This window comes from Muscardinus avellanarius (assembly GCF_963383645.1).
Source record: "Muscardinus avellanarius genome assembly, chromosome: 7".
Taxonomy (NCBI): Eukaryota; Metazoa; Chordata; class Mammalia; order Rodentia; family Gliridae; genus Muscardinus; species Muscardinus avellanarius.
In genome coordinates, this window is record NC_137793.1 from 101,022,804 (window position 1) to 101,040,481 (window position 17,678).

Sequence of the window (17,678 nt, forward strand, 5' to 3'; positions counted from 1 at the left end):
TATGAGAAAATCTATGAAGAAGATCTGCTAAGTACCCCCACTTAACAGTTGAGAAATCTGAGACACAGACCCGCTAGTGTCTTTGCTCTAACCAGGAGGCCTGCTTTCTCTTCAGTGTAAAATGCACTCAATAATTCTACCTACCACAGATATTATGTTTATTTTCTCTTGTGCTTCTTCAAGGGATGGAATGAGTACTAAGTGGTAAGTCGGGCCCCTTCCAGACTCTGTCCCACGAGCTGTATCTCAGAGGAGGGCGGCCTCACGAGTAAATCCCAACCCCCAAGATGCATACCTTAAAAAGGGAGGTCCTTCCCTTCCAGCCTAGGATGGGCTGCGAGTCCCAGGACTGCTCAGCCCCCATCCCCGGGAGAACCATACCATTGACGAGCTGATTCCACGCGTACTGGGCCTCTCTCGTGTTTTTACATTGTACATGGACTTGCATTTTACTTTACATTAAGTACAGTAGATTCCCAGCATGTATTGATGAGGACGTTAATAAAGGAATCTAGCTGGAATAAGTCCTATGTGTCACATTTCTTTTTCTAAAGTTTAAGTCTCAAAGTCATTATTTCATTTTAAATCTGGAGGTTTCAATTACCTATACACAGCAACCAAAATAATTATTTTGCCAGAGTTTATCTAAAGTCCTTTACTAAGTTTGTTTGTTTGTTTGTTTTGTGTGTGTGTGTGTGTGGTACCAGGGATGGAACTCGGGGGCATTCTACCTCCAAGCTACACCCCCAGCCCTGTTTTGTTTCGCTTTATTCTTTATTTTGAAACAGGGTCTCACTGAGTTGCCAAGGGCCTCACTAAGTAGCTGAGGCTGTCCACGAACCATGATCCTCCTGTCTCAGCCTCCCGAATGCTGGGATTACAAGTGTGTGCCACCATGCCTAGCAAAATATTTTTATATATCAAGTGAGATGTGAAAATGGAAAAGTGCCTCCAGTGATTCAGCACAATTTTCAAAAACTCTCAGACTATGACTCAGCTAAGTAGAACTAGTCATTTCAATCTCTACATAATTTTTTGTTCTATGAGAAATTTTAAAACAATTAACTGTATTAAAAGAACACATATGGCAAAAGTTTTTACACACATTCTTTCCCAAAAGTGCTCAAATTTTTAGATTAGCACCGATAACCTAGGAACTTTAAGTGCTTACTTTTGTTTAAAAATTTATGAAAGTCAACCTTTTAACTTCATTCCATTCGAATCACATGCTTTAAGACAGAGTGGTAGAAGTTTTGGGACAAAAAGAATTTATCTAAGCACATGAAGACTGTATATCTCAGCTTTAGAAATACTTTTCTTTCTTTTTTTTTTTTTTTTTTTTCTTTTTTTTTTTTTTTTTGGTGGTACTGGGGTTCCTGGAAACCCTTCTAACTCCGGGCTTCACTCCCAGACCTATTTTTATACTTTTTAAATTTGGAAACAGGATCTCCTAAGCCAGCGCGGCTGACTTCGAACCTATGCCATCCTCCTGTCTCTGCCTCCCAAACGCGGGGATTACAAGCGTGCGCCACCACGCCCGGCTAGAAATGCTTTTCAAAATAAGATTTTCATTCACTTCATAGGACATTAACATGTTAACGTATCTAAATAAAAGTATGAAAAGTAATTGAAGATGGAGAAGCTTATGTATGAAACAGAAGATAAAGAACTAAATGAGTAAGATCCATCACCCTCTGCTGGATCTTAAAAAAGCATGTAGAGTATGTGGATTGTGTCCTTACAAGTATTGGTAATAGTGTGTGTGTGTGTGTGTGTGTGTGTGTGTGTGTGTGTGTGTGTCCTGCCCTTTCTATTTTGAGACTGGCCTTGAACCTGTAATCCTCTGCTCCATTTCCCAAGTATTAGGATTCTGGGCGTGGGCCATCACACCTGGCCTCTTGCTGGATCTTACTCTTATTACGTCACAGAAGTATTGCTGGATATTCTACTGTATGATAATTCTATCTACTGAATAAATGGGGTGAAAATCAGCCCAAAGTTCACTGATGTTATTGAAATGTCACAGAACGGTATTATTTGCTGTACTCATTAAAGCTAGAGTACATGGACACAAACATACAAACAAAAAAAGTTATGAAATTTTTTTTTTAACTGAGGATTGAACTCAGAAGAATTCTACCTCCAAGCTACATCCCCAGCCCTATGTTTTATTCTTTATTTTGAAAGAGGGTCTCCCTAAGTTGTGGAAGGCCTCACTATGTAGTTGAGCATAGCTGTGAACCCATGATCTTCCTGTCTTAGTCTCCCAAGTACTAGGATTACAAGTATGCACCACCACACCCGGCTTATGAAATTTAAACAGAAGAAATTAACTAAGCACACTCATAAAACCATTTTGCAATTTTATAAACTAAGTGACATTCTGAATGGATGATAAAGGGTAGTGCCTTTCTAACACATTCTCTGACTCCATTACTTAGTAAGATAAGAGATGTGAGATAGACATGTTATGGAACACTTCACTCATCTCAAAATTATCTTCTGTGAAAAGGCCACTGGGAAATAATTTCACTATATTTAAAGTTTTTTACAATCTTGGGTGGATATTTAAAAACATTCCAATCACATTAGTAAAATAAAACTCATGTCCAGTCAGAATATAAAGTCTGATAGTGAAGAAATGCTTAAATGAAAAAAAATACACTTTAGGGTAACAAGTAGCTATAAGTGAGAGCAATGCAGTTATTAAAAAATATGATTTGAGCCGGGCGTGGTGGCGCACGCTTGTAATCCCCGCGCTTGGGAGGCAGACAGGAGGATCACGCAGGTTCGAAGCCAGCCGCGCGCTGGCTTAGGAGACCCTGTTTCCAAATAAAAATGTAAAAAATAGGTCTGGGAGTGTAGCCCGGAGGTAGAAGGGCTTTCAGGAACCCTAGTAACACACACACACACACACACACACACACACACACACACAATATATATATATATGATTTGAAATTCCATAATTATAAAAAGAAATTAATTAATCCGAAAGTATTATAAAGATTTTATATACTGTACTTCAGAATAATTCTAATTCACTGTGGATAAAAATCACAGGTATTTATAATCCATATAAATATAATATAAACTTATTTTTAAATCCTTCCCCAATTGAGGCAATACAGTAAGCAATATGCAAGAAGAAAATAAGTTACACATTTCTATTATTCATTTTTCCAATATTCCCAATATTCTTACTACTATTCCAAACTCAGAGCTAAGCACTAATTACAAAAAATAAACTAAAATAAAAAAGAAAGTAAAGCTTGGTGCTGTGGTGTGCACCTGTAATTCCAGTACTTGGGAGGCTGAGACAGGACCAAGACCTACATTTAGTGAGATGTTCAGCGACCTAGCAAGACCCTGTTTCAAAACAGAAAACAAAGAGGACTGAGGGTGTAGTTAGGAAGTATAATGCCCCAGGGTTCAATATCCCAACAAGCACAGAAGAAGGTACGTATGTTTCCTCTAATATGCCCAAACTAGGAAACACAAAGGATACCAGTGGGACTCCAGATAATGGAGGGGAAATACCAGCAAAGTTTGAATGGAAAGATAGGAGAGGAGGAAGGCTGATCTTGATTAATGAGGGTCTACATCTGAACATGTGTAAAATTATGAATAAGACATGGTTAACCTGGACAACCATTGGTGGGAGGGGGGAAGGGAAAACAGGGGCAGGGGGGAGAAGGCATCAAGTATAGTTTAAATGTATACTATTTATGTTCAATAAAAAAACTGTTAAAAGAAAAAAGAAAAAAATGAGATGTAAAGCAAGAAAACAATAAAATAATCATGTTTTAAGGAAAAAAATAAATAAAGTTTAAAAAAATCAAGCACGCCACAAGACCCAGTTTAGCAAGTGTACGACCACACTCCTGTGTGACGATTGTTAAACTGAACTCTTGACAAGCTGCCAGGGAAGTAAAGGAATCTACTCCCCAGTAGTTTTAAGTCTTAACAACAAAGATACCATTCCACTATTTCTCTCCCTCAAGTGGAGAAGGAGCGTCCAATACTCGGCTCAACGCCCAAATTCAAAATGTAAATTTATTGTCTCCAACATGCATTGAAAATTATCCAGTGCAGAGTGATCAAAAGAATATTCTTTGTTTCACACAAAGATGGCATTTAAAAAATAAATGTCTCTTGATGTTGATGTATGAAATAATTTTAACAATAAAGTGTACTTTTTTTTGGTGGTGGTGGCACTGGGGTTCCTGGAAACCCTTCTATCTCCGGGCTACACTCCCAGGCCTATTTTATATTTTTTAATGTGGAAACAGGGTCTCTTAAGCCAGAGCGGCTGGCATCGAACCTGCGCCATCCTCCTGTCTCCACCTCCCAAGCGCGGGGATTACAAGCGTGCGCCACCACGCCCGACGTCTAAAGTGGACTATTTATTGAGTGCTTGTTGTGCGGCATACAGATAAGTAGTCCATACTTATCAACTCACTGAATCCTTTCAACATCTCCAAGATGAGGAGGGAGATGGAGAGGAAAAGTAACTGGTCCAAGGACACGGGCTAGTGATCTGCCTCTTGGGACAGGGCTCTTTCACCAATATGCTCTGCCCCCTTTCCTAGAACGTCTGATCACTGTGGAATTCAAGAATGGAAAGGACAAAGATAATACATTTTCATGGTGATTTTTATAAGCACTTATATTAATGATTCTCAAAAGATAAAATAGAAAATACTTCTCTACACTCATACCTAACACCCCACCTCTCATCCTAAGGATTTACCACTGAGTAATAAGCTCCTCTTTCCTGGATATTACTGATGCTTTGTGTTGAGAGTCAGTTTGTTCCTGTTAAGAGGAACAAACCCGTTGGTCCTAGAGCTGGGATTGAGGCTGCTGCCTTTCAAAAGAGGGCAACGTTCCTAAAATCCTTACAGGTTGAATTTTCTTGCATTTCTACAAGTGTTGGACACTCATGCTCCTTGTCCACTGTGCATGACACGGTGACCACAGATTGGCCATGGAGACGGGACTCTGGGCACCGTCTCCCTGCAGATGGTTCTATGGTCCTCTCTCTGATGTGGGGAGTTGAAGACTCCAGAGAAGAATGCTCTGACACGCGCTTCATTGCCTATTCAAAGAGGAAGACCATCTCCCATGAGAACATTCAACAGAAGGCTGGATTCCAGTGTGGCTAATAACACCAAGGCTGCAGGTGGGCCTACTAATGACACACAACTCTAAATGTCTGAAATTGCTATAGGTGCTGGAGAAGGGAAGACCACTCACACTCCCTCACCTACTCTAGCGACTGGGGGCTCAGAGTCAAATTACTGATCTAGAAACAAATGCTTAAAGTGAAGTTTCAAGGCCTTGAATGTGCATACGGAGCTGACCACACCACTGTGCTGTGCTGTGATGTATGAACTCTGAGGACAATTATTGCATAGCAATGTAAACATGCAAGCAGCAACATGGCACGATTCAAAAGAATTGGACATTGCAAATATTTATTTGTTTTTATTTATTTATTTAATTTATTTATTTATTTATTTATTTTATTTATTTTTGGTGGTACTAGGGTTCCTGGAAGCCCTTCTACCTCCGGGCTACACTCCCAGACCTCATTTGCAAATATTTCACACTTGATAACCACTTTGTATCTGAGCCAGTATGCACAGTTATTTTATTTTTTTTAATTGGTGCACTGTAATCATAAATTTTTTGCAGTACTGTGGATGGAACTCAGGGGCAGTCTGCCTCTGAGCTACATCCTCAGCCCTATTTTTTATTCTTTATTTTGAAACAGGGTCTCACTGAGTTGCAAAGGGCCTCGCTAAGTAGCTGAGGCTGGCTGAGAACAGCGATCCTTCTGTCTCAGCCTCCCAAATGCTGGGATTACAAGCGTGCGCCACCACTGTAATCATACCTCTTAATGAGGTACAAGATAGTAGAGGCATACGTGCACACATCACTCATTTAGCCCTTCCCCATTTCCCACCCCTACAGTTATTTTAAATTATCTTTTTTAACTTAAGTATTGTGAATTGAACTCAGGGGCATTCTTCCTCTAAGCTATACAGTCAGTTCTTTTTATTTTGAAACAAGTTATTGTTAAGTTGCTGAGGCTGGCCACAAACCTGCTATCCTCCAGTCTCAGCCTCCCAAGTCCTAGGATTACAGGCATGCACCACCATGCCCAACTATTTCAAATAATCTTAGGAGTTCTCAGTATGCATCCCTCAAGCCACAAAGCCCTCATTGGAACTTCTGTTTTCTCATCCTAGGGTACACATTTCCCTGGAAGGCAGAAGTTAAGATGTGACGTTTCTTCTTCCCTCGGGCCATGAAGTGGTACAAACTCAAGAATCCCCACTGAAGGTGTTTGTCTAAGACAGCTTTAAAGCGTTCCATTCTGTTAGAATCAACCTGGCTTTGTACTTATTTTCTCTGACAGTATATAAAAAAATAATAAATTAAATAGGGCTACTGGTATAGCTCAAAGTTAGAAAATCCCTGGGTTTATTCCCCAGTACAAAAACAAACAAAAAATATATAGAAGAGATCCTTATGTATATGAGTAGTATATATGTAAACATAATGTTTATATAGTACCTGCCATATATTTGATTGTTTGACTTTAAAGAGGCACTGTGATCTTTGGAACAATAAAAATATGTTTCTCACTTCTTGCAATTTGGTCTGGTCATGATACCAGTATAAAAGAATTTCAGGATTTGTTAGCATAATTGTGGCGCAGTTTTAAAGCGCTTGTGTTTATTTCTGAACGTTCCCAATGATAATAAGACAGTCATGTAATTAAGCATCTTTTATAGAAATTAAAAATAAAAAGAAGGGCACAGTGGTCCAAATTTATAATCCAAGAATTTGAAAGGTTGAGACAGGAGGATGGTAGGTTCAAGACCAGCTGCAGGAATTTAGCAAGACTCTGTTTCAAAATAAATAAATAAGGTTGGGGTGTAGCTTGGAGGTAGAATGTCCCCAGATTCAATCCCCAGTACCAAATAAATAAATAGGAAGGAGGAAAGAAGGAAAGAATAAGTGAAGAAAAGGAAGAAAGCTAGAAATTTTTTCAGTACTTGGGATGGAACCTAGGGGCATTCTAACTCCGAACTATACCCCAGCCCTATTTTTTATTCTTTATTTTAAAACAAGGTCTCACTGAGTTGCAAAGGGCCTCACTAAGTAGTTTCTGAGGCTGTCTGTGAACTGTGATCCTCCTGTCTCACCCTTCCAAATGCTGGGATTACAAGCATGCACCACCATACCCAGCTAGCATTATTATTATTATTATTATTATTATTATTATTATTAATTTGCGGGTCTGGAGATGAAACCCAGGGGCATTCGACCTCTGTGCAACACCCCCTGCCCTATTTTTTTTTAATTTTGAAACGGGGTCTCATTAGGTTTCAGGGAACCTCACTAAGTAGCTGATGCTGTCCGCTAACTGCAATCCTCCTGTCTCAGCCTCCCAAATGCTGGGATTACAAGCGTGCGCCACCATGCCCAGCTTAGCATTAAAAAAAAAAAGTAGAATCGGTAAATAAATACAACCTTAGAATATATGTTCTATTGTGTAATGTTTGCCTTTGTTCTGTTCCTGAGCCCCACAGATGTCAGAGTGAACAAAAAAAAAAAAAAAAAAGAAGAAGCAGCGTCCTAGAGCTTGCCTCCCCAAACATGGTCCATGCATCAGTCCTGTCGGCATCACTCCTATGTTAGAAATGCAGAAACTGCTCTCCAAACCTTCTGTATGGGAATATGCATCTTGAATAACATCCCCCAGTGATTCACATGGACAGTGAAACTTAAGAAGCACTGTTTGGGGGCGATTAGGTCAACCTCAGACCCCAAAATGGTGCAGCCACTTAAAAATTAAGACCCAGATCCCGATCTTACTATGAATTCATCTGAAATGAAACAGCACTTACCCAGAGACACAGACATGACAAAAAATAAAAGCTTGAAGTTCCTAAGAAAATCTCTAAAGAATACCTTAAGATATTAATTGATATAATCATATAAAATTGGCTTAATTGCAATGAGCTCATAATCCTCCTGAAAATACTTATTTTTGCTTAAAGTTTAAATGTAGATATTAAGCTCTGTTGTCTCCTGAATACTTAAGGAAAGTTAGATCCACATACAATCCTACAACTACCCTTAGGAGTCCTAACCTTTATCATGGTGATTCTATAAAGGAAAAGGGTTCAGTCTCTAACAAAGGTGCCCAGACAAGAAAAGTATCCTCAATATGTATCTGTAATTAGGACATTAAAAAATATCTAATATCCATGCGGTATTTTATCACTTAAAAACACCTTAGTATTCATCATCTGATCTCATCTTAGAGCTGAAATATGCCTTTATCTAGTTCTGAATTCTGAAACTAACCCCCCTTATCACACATGATCTGTGTTCTCCCTAGCACTGTTCAAAAGCACAGAAATTCAATGAAGTAACTTCCACATTCGTGTCAACTATTCCATTTGGTTATAGAACGAGGTTTGTGGTCAGGGTGCTGCATTCCCTTTCACACAGGGACAGGGAAAACTCCATCACCATCTACCACTGTGGTCATTCCACAAACAGACGACTCTGTTGGAAGAACAAGACAATACAGAATACAGAGTTTAACACCCACCCCCACCCATCCAACACTCAGCACCCGACCTGTTTCAGAATGCAGCTTGGTACGCGTCTAGCAGCAATTTCTGGGAACTTTATAGGTGAGAGTCATATTGGCATTGCCAGATTAATGCAAGCTGTTTTATTTCAGAAGCATCCTAGGTGTCCATCTACAGATGAATGGATTATAAAACTGTGGTATCTACACACAATGGAATTTTACTTGGCCACAAAGCAGAACAAAATGATGTCATTTGTAGAAAAATGGGTGGAACTTAAGAATATTCTGCTACATGAAATTAGCCAGTCTCAAAAAATGAATCATGTTTTCCTTCATAATGTGAACAATAAATAGAAAGTAAGGAACAAGAACCTTCAGATAGAGGAACAATGGAGAGATGGGTTTTGTGGAGGGAGGAAGGGAGATGGAGAGGTTAAGAAGGTAATCTTTTTTGTGTGTGGTACTGGGGCTGGAACCCAGGGTCATTCCACCTCCAAGCTACATTCCCAGCCATATTTTTTATTCTTTATTTTGAAACAGGGTCTCACTGAGTTGCAAACAGCCATACTAAGTAATAGCTGAGGCTGTCCATGAACCGCGATCCTCCTGTCTCAGCCTCCCAAATGCTCAGACAAGCAGATTCAGCTAGTTTGATAATTTACATAGATCAAGTTCATCAAGCAATAATATCATCAAAACTCTCTTTTCAGAAGAGTGTGCCTGTAACGTTTCTCACTATAAGTTTGGCAATATCGATCATCCCTTTACTTTTTAAGACTAATCATAAGAAATTCAGTTCCTCTAAAGCATCCTCTCGTTCCTTCTCCTGGTCTCTTCTCAACTATCTATAAACTCAGCAAGGTAATACAAGAGATCTGCAACGAATCTGCAGCCTTCAAAAAAATCACTAAGTCAAATAAAACAAGACAAATTAAAAATGCTGAATAGTCACTGTGTGTGTGTGTGTGTGTGTGTGTGTGTGTGTGTGTATTTTCCTGGGGATTAAACGCAGAGCCTCACGCATGGTAGGCAAGTACAGTAACCTCGGCCCCTGATTCAGCATTTTAAGGTACCGTCATTCCTTCCATGGGTCCTCTCCTTTGAAAAGAAAACCTCAGCAGGGGATGATAGCACGAATTTGTAAAGGCAGTCCTTGGGAGGCTGAGACAGGAGGATCACAGGTTCATGGTCAGTTTCAGCAACTTAGCAAGGCCCTCTGAAACTTAGCACAGCTCTGTTTCCAAAGAAAAAATAAAATAGGGCTGGGGTAAGTTCAGAAGCAGAATGCTCCTGAGTTCAGTCCAGTCCCACCAAAAAAGAAAGGAAGGGAACCTTTAGAGCAGAAGGATCTAAGCTGTGTCAAATCACCGTGAGATCCAAAAATGGCCAGTGTGGTAATGCATGCCTGTAATCCCAGTACTTGGGAGGCTGACACAGGAGGATCACAGGTTCTCAGACAGCCTCAGCTGCTTAGCAAGGCCCTCTGCAACTTAAGGAGATCTTGTTTGAAAATAAAGAATAAAATAGGGCTGGGGGTATTGCTCAGATGTAGAATGCCCCTGGGTTCATTCCCTAATACACACACACACACACACACTCACACACACACACACACTCAAAAAAATGTGCCCATTCCTTGAATTGTGAGATGAATCAACATCTCAGGATCATTTTTTTCCTCAGGGTCACTTTCGTTTAACATTATTATCCATATTGACTCTATAAGTTTTAAAAGTAACTTACAGTGTTACTCTCTTACCTTATACTAATTATAACAAAGAAGCGGGGTGTGATCAAAGAGAACAGGTTTGAATTGCTGGTTAGACACATCGGAAGCATAGTGACACCCACTGTCTCTACACAGCAGAACTCTGCATTGATAGAGGAGGGCTGCTCCTGCTTTGACTGCATTGTCTAAAGTCAAAGTAGGTCTATCTTTTGCATGCCTGGCAAGTTCCTGGCATGGAATTTCATAGAAGGAAGGATAAGCTTTTCAACTAGCAGTATGACCTGTTCAGTTACAATGCCTGTGTGTCCTTTCCTTCTCTTCTCTTCCCTTCCCTTCCCTTCCCTTCCCTTCCCTTCCCTTCCCTTCCCTTCCCTTCCCTTCCCTTCCCTTCCCTTCCCTTCCCTTCCCTTCTCTTCTCTTCTCTTCTCTTCTCTTCTCTCTCTCTCTCTCTCTCTCTCTCTCTCTCTCTTTCTTTCTTTCTTTTTCCAGTACTGGGGATGGAACCAAGGGGGGTTCTACCTCTGAGCAACACACCCAGCCTTGATTTTTATTCTTTACTTTGAAACAGGGTCTCAATGACTTGCTGGGATTACAAGCACGCACCACCACACCCAGCTTGGCATGCACATTTTGTTAGACCACATTTACAGCTATAGAAGCTAAGTAAACCAAGTTTAGCAAATGTTTAGTAGACATTTTATTTTATTTTATTTTATTTATTTATGTTGGTACTGGGGGATGGAACCCAGGGATATTCTACCTCCAAGCTATACCCCCAGCCCTATTTTTTATTCTTTACTTTAAAACTGTCTCACTGACTAGCAAAGGACCTCACTAAGTAGCTGAGGCTGTCCCTGAACCGTGATCCTCCTGTCTCAGCCTCCCAAATGCTGGGATTACAAGTGTGCACCACAATGCCGAGCTTTTGTCTGTCCTTTCTTAAGATTCTGGGTGTAAGAGTCTTTAAGAATGGCTCTTGGTGGTGCACCCTTGTAATCCCAGCATTTGGGAGGCTGAGAACAGGAGGATCATGGTTCATGGCCAGCTTCAGCTACTTGGTGAGGCCCTTTGCAACTCAGTGAGAGCCTGTTTCAAAATAAAGAATACAAAATAGAGCTGGAGTTGCAGCTCAGAAGTAGAATGTCCCTGGGTTCCATCCCCAGACCTGCCCCTCCCCCCAAAAAATGGCTCTTAACGTGACTTCTCTTTCTCAGGAGCCCTTCTTCCAGTGAACTTTCCCTTAAAATGATGAAAATGCAAAGAATTCTTAAAAACAAAATAGGAAAATAACCTAAGAAAAAAACACTGGACCAAAAAAATAAATAAATAGAGATTATATGGGTTAGACTCAAGACTAAATCTGGGAATATAAATCACTAATTAAGACTAGCTTTGAAGAGATGGCCATTGTTTTCTCACCTCTTGTGGAAACCACTGTTCCCGCAAAACTTACACCATTAATACTGTTAAAGCCTAGCTTTTTGTTCTTCTCACTTTTGTCATTTACCAATTTACAGGCAACTCTTTTACATTCATTTACTTCTTATGTACAGAGCTCATATCTCCCCCTCCAAAAAAAAAAAAAAGTTCCCTCCTCTCTTTCTATTTTATTTTTTTTATTTTTGTGTACGTGTTGAATCCAGGGTCATTCTACCTCTAACCTATCCCTCTCAAATCTACTTCATTTTGTTTTATTTTATTTTATTTTTATTTTGAAACAAGGTTTTGCTAATTTGCTAAGGGGCCAGAAGCTAGGAGGTGGAGCTCTGCGATTCTGGGAGGGGACCACGCCTCCCGGTCAGGAAGAAGAGAGTTCAGAGAGGAGCCCGAGAGGGATGGAGGGGCACTCTCTCCCCCATACCAGCCCCCGCGCGGGGGCTGGAGGCCGACCTCCCACGAGTAAAGACATCCGTAATACCGATTATGGATCTCCGCGTGTCTCTCTGTGCGACTGGGGGACACCCGCACATCTACCTTTCACCTGTGATCCTCCTGTCTCACCCTCCCAAGTAGTGGGATTACAGACATATACGACTATGACTGGCTTAAATTTCCTTTCTTTATTGGCCTTTCATTTCCATTTCAACAAGCTCAAGTCCTTCCTATTCTTTAAAATATATGTATTTCACATATATTAGCAGGGTGTGGTGGCACATGTTTGTAATCCCAGTATTCAGGAAGCTGAGACAGGGATGATCATGGGTTCATAGCCAGCCTCAGCTACTCAGTGAGACCCTGTTTCAAAGTAAAGAATAAAAAAATAGGGGTGGGGGGTGTAGCTCAGAGGTAGAATGTCCCTGGGTTTCATCCCCAGTTCTGCGAAAATTAATTTTTAAAAAGTAAAAAAAAAAAAAAAAATATATATATATATGCACATATATATGTTATTAAAATATCTAATAGACTTAATATTTAATATACTATGGTCAGAATATTTTAAATAAAAATCTGGTCATGTGACTTGCTACTGAACTGCTGTCAAATTTTTTCTACTGCCTGTATGATAAAATCTCAGTGCTAGTCCTTGTCATCCGTCTTATCTACCTTGCCTGCTTGTACTTTTGCTGTCTCTTTTCTAGCAATGTTGAACTTCTTCAACATTGTTCTTGTTCAGCTTGTTCTTGTTCCTGATAAGCACTCAGGTCTTCTGTTGCCTTGAAAGTGCTGTTTTCTCTGCTCTTACCACCAAAATATGTCCTTTTGGGTACTGGCTCAAATATCTCTGCTGCTGCAGGTGTGATAGTATCAAGCATCCTCCTTGGTTGTTATCCATCGTGCCACAGAACCTAGAATTTTTGTTCCTCAGGGCAGAAAATTCTAATCTCTCCCCAGTGTTCTGTCTTGAAGCTGGTCCTAAAGACATTTTTGACCTAGCTTCCTTGCCCAATAGTAGATCTTAGGACTTACCTGATTCCACGAGTCCTGCCCCATACCCTGGAGAAAGACAGGCTGCATGGAGAGATTGCAAAGAATGCTAAAGCAGATAGGACCTGCTGGGTTTCTCCTCCCAGCTAATTGGCATTGGACCTGAAGTGAATACTGCACAAAAAATCTAAAGGACAGGGTTCAAAAAGCTTCCAGATAACAGGAGGAGGGTCCTGGAGGGTGACCTGGGAGAAAGCATGTAAGTTCCACACCCCTTCCTTTCTACCTTTCCCTCTGCCTCTCTGCATCTGTTTTTTTTTTTTTGTAATATCCATCATAATATATCAGCAAACATGTTATCCTGAATTTCGTGATGCTCTGCAGCAAATTGGTGAACCCCAAGGAAGGAGTTCTGAGAACCTGATCAATTTCCAGTTGGTCAGAAGAACAGCTAAAACAATAAATATCTGGCTTGCAACTTGCTTCTAAAGTGGGGCGAGGGCAGTCTTGGAGACTATGGAATGTGACACTCTCTTCAGATAGCACCAGATTGAGCCGAATTAAAAGGCACCTAGATGGTATTTGCAGCAGAACTGATTGCTTACTTGCTGGTGGAGAGAAATCCCTATATGTCTGTTGCCCGATGACTTGTGTCAGTTGTGGCAAGAAAGCAGAGGAAAACAAAACACACAATTTCTTTTTTCAACATATAGCAGAAAAGCCTTCCCTCTATCCCACACTAATAAGTTATATATTCTTATTCTTCCTCCAACACTTATTCTGAGGGTTAAATTGCCCATTCTTGTGTTTTTGTAATAATCTAAGACATTACCAGTAAAGTTCATTTCCATAATATTGGTACATTTTTCTTTGTATTCCTACCTCCAGGAATCTCAACCATCTGAACTGTAAGATTAATAAGGAAATCTGCTTTCAAGAGAATAGAGGATACTACCAAAAATTCATTAGACATTATCCTCAGGCTATCCTGAGCCAGTTTCTATAGCTATCCATACATAAAAACACACTAGGAGGCATAAGAATTAAATGCACAGCCTGTTTAATCCAATAAGAATAATGCCTCACAGAAGCAGCTTTTTTAAAGTCTTGACACAGCACTCTTTCCAAAAAAGAATTGCGCAGAACTCTGAATTCCAAAGATACAAACGTTACAAGATAGTCCTTCAGTGCTCACAGCTAATGGTCTCAGCTAAAGCAAGGCCAAAGTAAAATGCAATTCAGACAGATAACAGCTGCTAGAACTGTTATCATCCCAAGATAAGCACATTCAAGGAAGGGGAAGCCCTTGGCTTGTCAAGGAAGTCAAGCAACTGAAGGGTAAATGTAACTGCACATTTCCAACAGCAAATCAAATACAGTACTCACGCATGTCACCGAAGGCTCCCTTTGTCACTCTGGTGGCACGTAACACCACTACAGTGAATTTATGGGAATACTGGTGCTCCACCTAGAAATCAGATGACAGTAAATTTAAAATAATCTTTCAGTATAGAATGTCACAGGTTCCTTGAGGACAATTTAAAAAATAAGCTCATTTAAAAGTAAGCTGCATTGAAAACAGGTAACACGCATACCAAAAACATTCTTTGACGCTAAGGTTGCTCCTTTTCCAACTCTCTCTTCATTCCCACCACAGAATCATGGAGACGTTTAGATCATGTTTTCAAATCCTATGCAGCTTGCCTACTGCCACTTCTTTGCTGTCAGGTTTAACCAGTACTGGGAGAAAATGTAAATCAGGACTGCAGGCATTCCAGGAGACAAGCAGGCTTTGTACTGGCTGACTAGGAAGCCCTGGCTCCCAAAGGTCGCCTCCAAGCAAGGTGCTTGCATCATGACGGTTTGGTTTTGCTGTTCATTGTCAATCAGAAGTCTTTTTCTGCATGACATTTCTGGGGCAGTGTTTGAACCCAAGACATGAGCCCACAGATTACTTATATTAACTTGGATGCATGTGTTATAAACCACATGCTAATAGAGACATTAAAGAATTTCGTGATCTACTGATTTGAGTTAGTGGGGCAGAGATGAGAAATTATAAAAATGTTTGGAATTAAATGAAAAGGAGAATAAAACTTATCAAAATTTGTAAGGTACAGTGAAAGTGTGATTAGTGAGAAATTTGTAATAATAAAGAATAAAAATTGATCTAAAATCGATAAATTTAGCTCACAATTTAGGAAAATAGAATAAGAACAAGTTCAAGCCGGCGTGGTTGCGCACGCTTGTAATCCCCGCGCTTGGGAGGGGGAGACAGGAGGATCACACTGGCTTAAGAGACCCTGTTTCCAAATATAAAATAGGTCTGGGAGTGTAGCCCAGAGGTAGAAGGGCTTCCAGGAATCCCAGTACCACAAAAAAAAAAAAGAATAAGAACAAGTTCAATACAAATAAAAAGATAAATATTTAAAAAATCCAAAGCAATAAAATTAAAAATAGGAAAATAGGAAATGAATAGAAAAAAGTCAATGAAACCCAACCTACATTCTTTGAAAAGAATCAATTATTTTTTAACCTGGCCAATTAAAAGGAAGAAAGAGAGAGAGAGAGAGAGAGAGAGAGAGAGAGAGAGAGAGAGAGAGAGAGAGAGACAGAGAGACAGAGATGATCCAATAAATTAATGTACAAATGAATTAGAGGACATCACTACAGATCCTGTGGGTATTAAAAGAATAAGAAAGGAAATATAATGAGGAACTCTATGCTCACAAATTTGATAACTTAGATAAAATGGAGCAAGTCCTTGAAGGATACAACCAAACAAAACCCACACAAAAAGAAATAAACAATCTGAGTAGGTTCTTATTCATTGAAGAAATTAAATAAATATTTAATAAACTTCCCGACCAGAAAGCATCAGGATCATATGGAAACCCTGGTGAATTCTACCAAATATTAAAAGAAAAATGTCAAATCTTGACAATCTCTTCCAAACAATAAAGCAGAAGGAATTCTTAACTCATCATTGGAAGCCAATGTTACCTTAATTTTAAAACCAGACAAAGGCATTTCAAGAAAAAAAAAAACTTACAGGTTAATATTTTTGTGAGAATTGTCAAAATATTCAACAAAATATTAGCTAATTGATTTCTAGCAATGTATTAAAAGAAACATACACCATGGCCAAGTGGGATTTATTGCAGGTATGTAAGATTTGTTCTACATTCAAAAGGCAATTAATGTAATTTATCATATCAACAAGCAAAAAAAAAGAAAAATCACATGATAATATCAATAGCTGCATAAAAAATTATTTGACACAAGTCAATATCCATTTATAATTTAAAAGAAAAACTTTTGACAATTAAAAATAGAAGAAAATTCTCTCCACTTGATAAAGAACATTTTCAGAAAACCTACTGTTATCATCATATTTAATGGTGAGAAATTAGAAGCTGTCCTGCAAAGACCAAAAACAAGTAGGACATCCCCTCATCACTCCTTTTCAGCGCTGTACCGGAAACCCTAGCTAATTCAGTAAGATAGAAAAGAAATAAAAGATATACAGATCAGGAAGGAGGGGGAAATGATCACTGTAGATGGCATGATTGTCTATATAGAAAACTCAATAGAATCAATAAAAAAGAATTTCTGAAACTAATAAGTAATTATAACAAGGCTGCAAGCCATTAGGTTAGTACATAAAAGTGAATTTTTCTATTTACCAGCAATAACCAGGTGATTTTAAAAGTAAAAATACAAGCCGCACATGGTGGCGCATACTTGTAATCCCAGCGCTTGGGAGGATGAGACAGGAGGATAGCACAGGTTCGAAGCTAGCCTCAGCTACTTAGTGAGGCTCTCAGTAATTTAGTTATTTGTTTCCAAATAAAATATAAAAAGAGGTTTGGTAGTATAGTCTGGAGGTTGAAAAGCACCTGGGTTCCATCTCCAGTACCACACACACACACAAAAAAAAGCAAAAATGCAGCCAGTTATGGTGGTGTATGATTGTAATCCCAGTACTTGTAAAGCTGAGACAGGAGGACTACAGGTCCAAACCCAGCCTCAGCAACTTAGTGAGACCCTATTTTGAAATAAAATAAATAAATTAAAAGGGTTTGGGGTACAGCTTGGAAGTAGAATGCCCCTGGGCTCAATCCTCAGCATCAAAAAAAGTAAAAACACAATACTGTTTACATTAGCACCCCCCCCCAATTGGAGAACTTAATTACAAATCTAACAAAGTATGTACAAGATCTATATGAGAAAAACTGTAAAACTTATATAAGAAAATCAAAGAGGATTTGGAAAATGGCGATATATACCATAATTTTTGACAAAAATGTCATGTCACTAAAAACAATTTGATATATAGGATTCAACACAGACCAAATTTAAAAAAAAATCACAGCAAGTTATTCTAGGAGAATAACAAATTGATTCTAAAACTTATAAATAAAGACACAAAATCCAGAAAAGCAAACATAATATTGAAGG

General features: G+C 39.3%; 1 protein-coding gene across 2 annotated transcripts in view; it reads right to left on the reverse strand.

Moving 5' to 3' along the window:
* PLA2G4A (phospholipase A2 group IVA) overlaps window positions 1–17,678 on the reverse strand; it is a gene marked incomplete at both ends in the record, with an annotated part of 124,795 nt that overhangs the window by 99,590 nt on the left and 7,527 nt on the right. For both annotated transcript variants that reach the window (XM_080699610.1, XM_080699609.1), the window contains one exon: window positions 14,604–14,685. In XM_080699610.1, coding sequence (XP_080555736.1) covers window positions 14,604–14,685 — 82 coding nt within the window. The remainder of the gene's footprint in view (window positions 1–14,603; window positions 14,686–17,678) is intronic.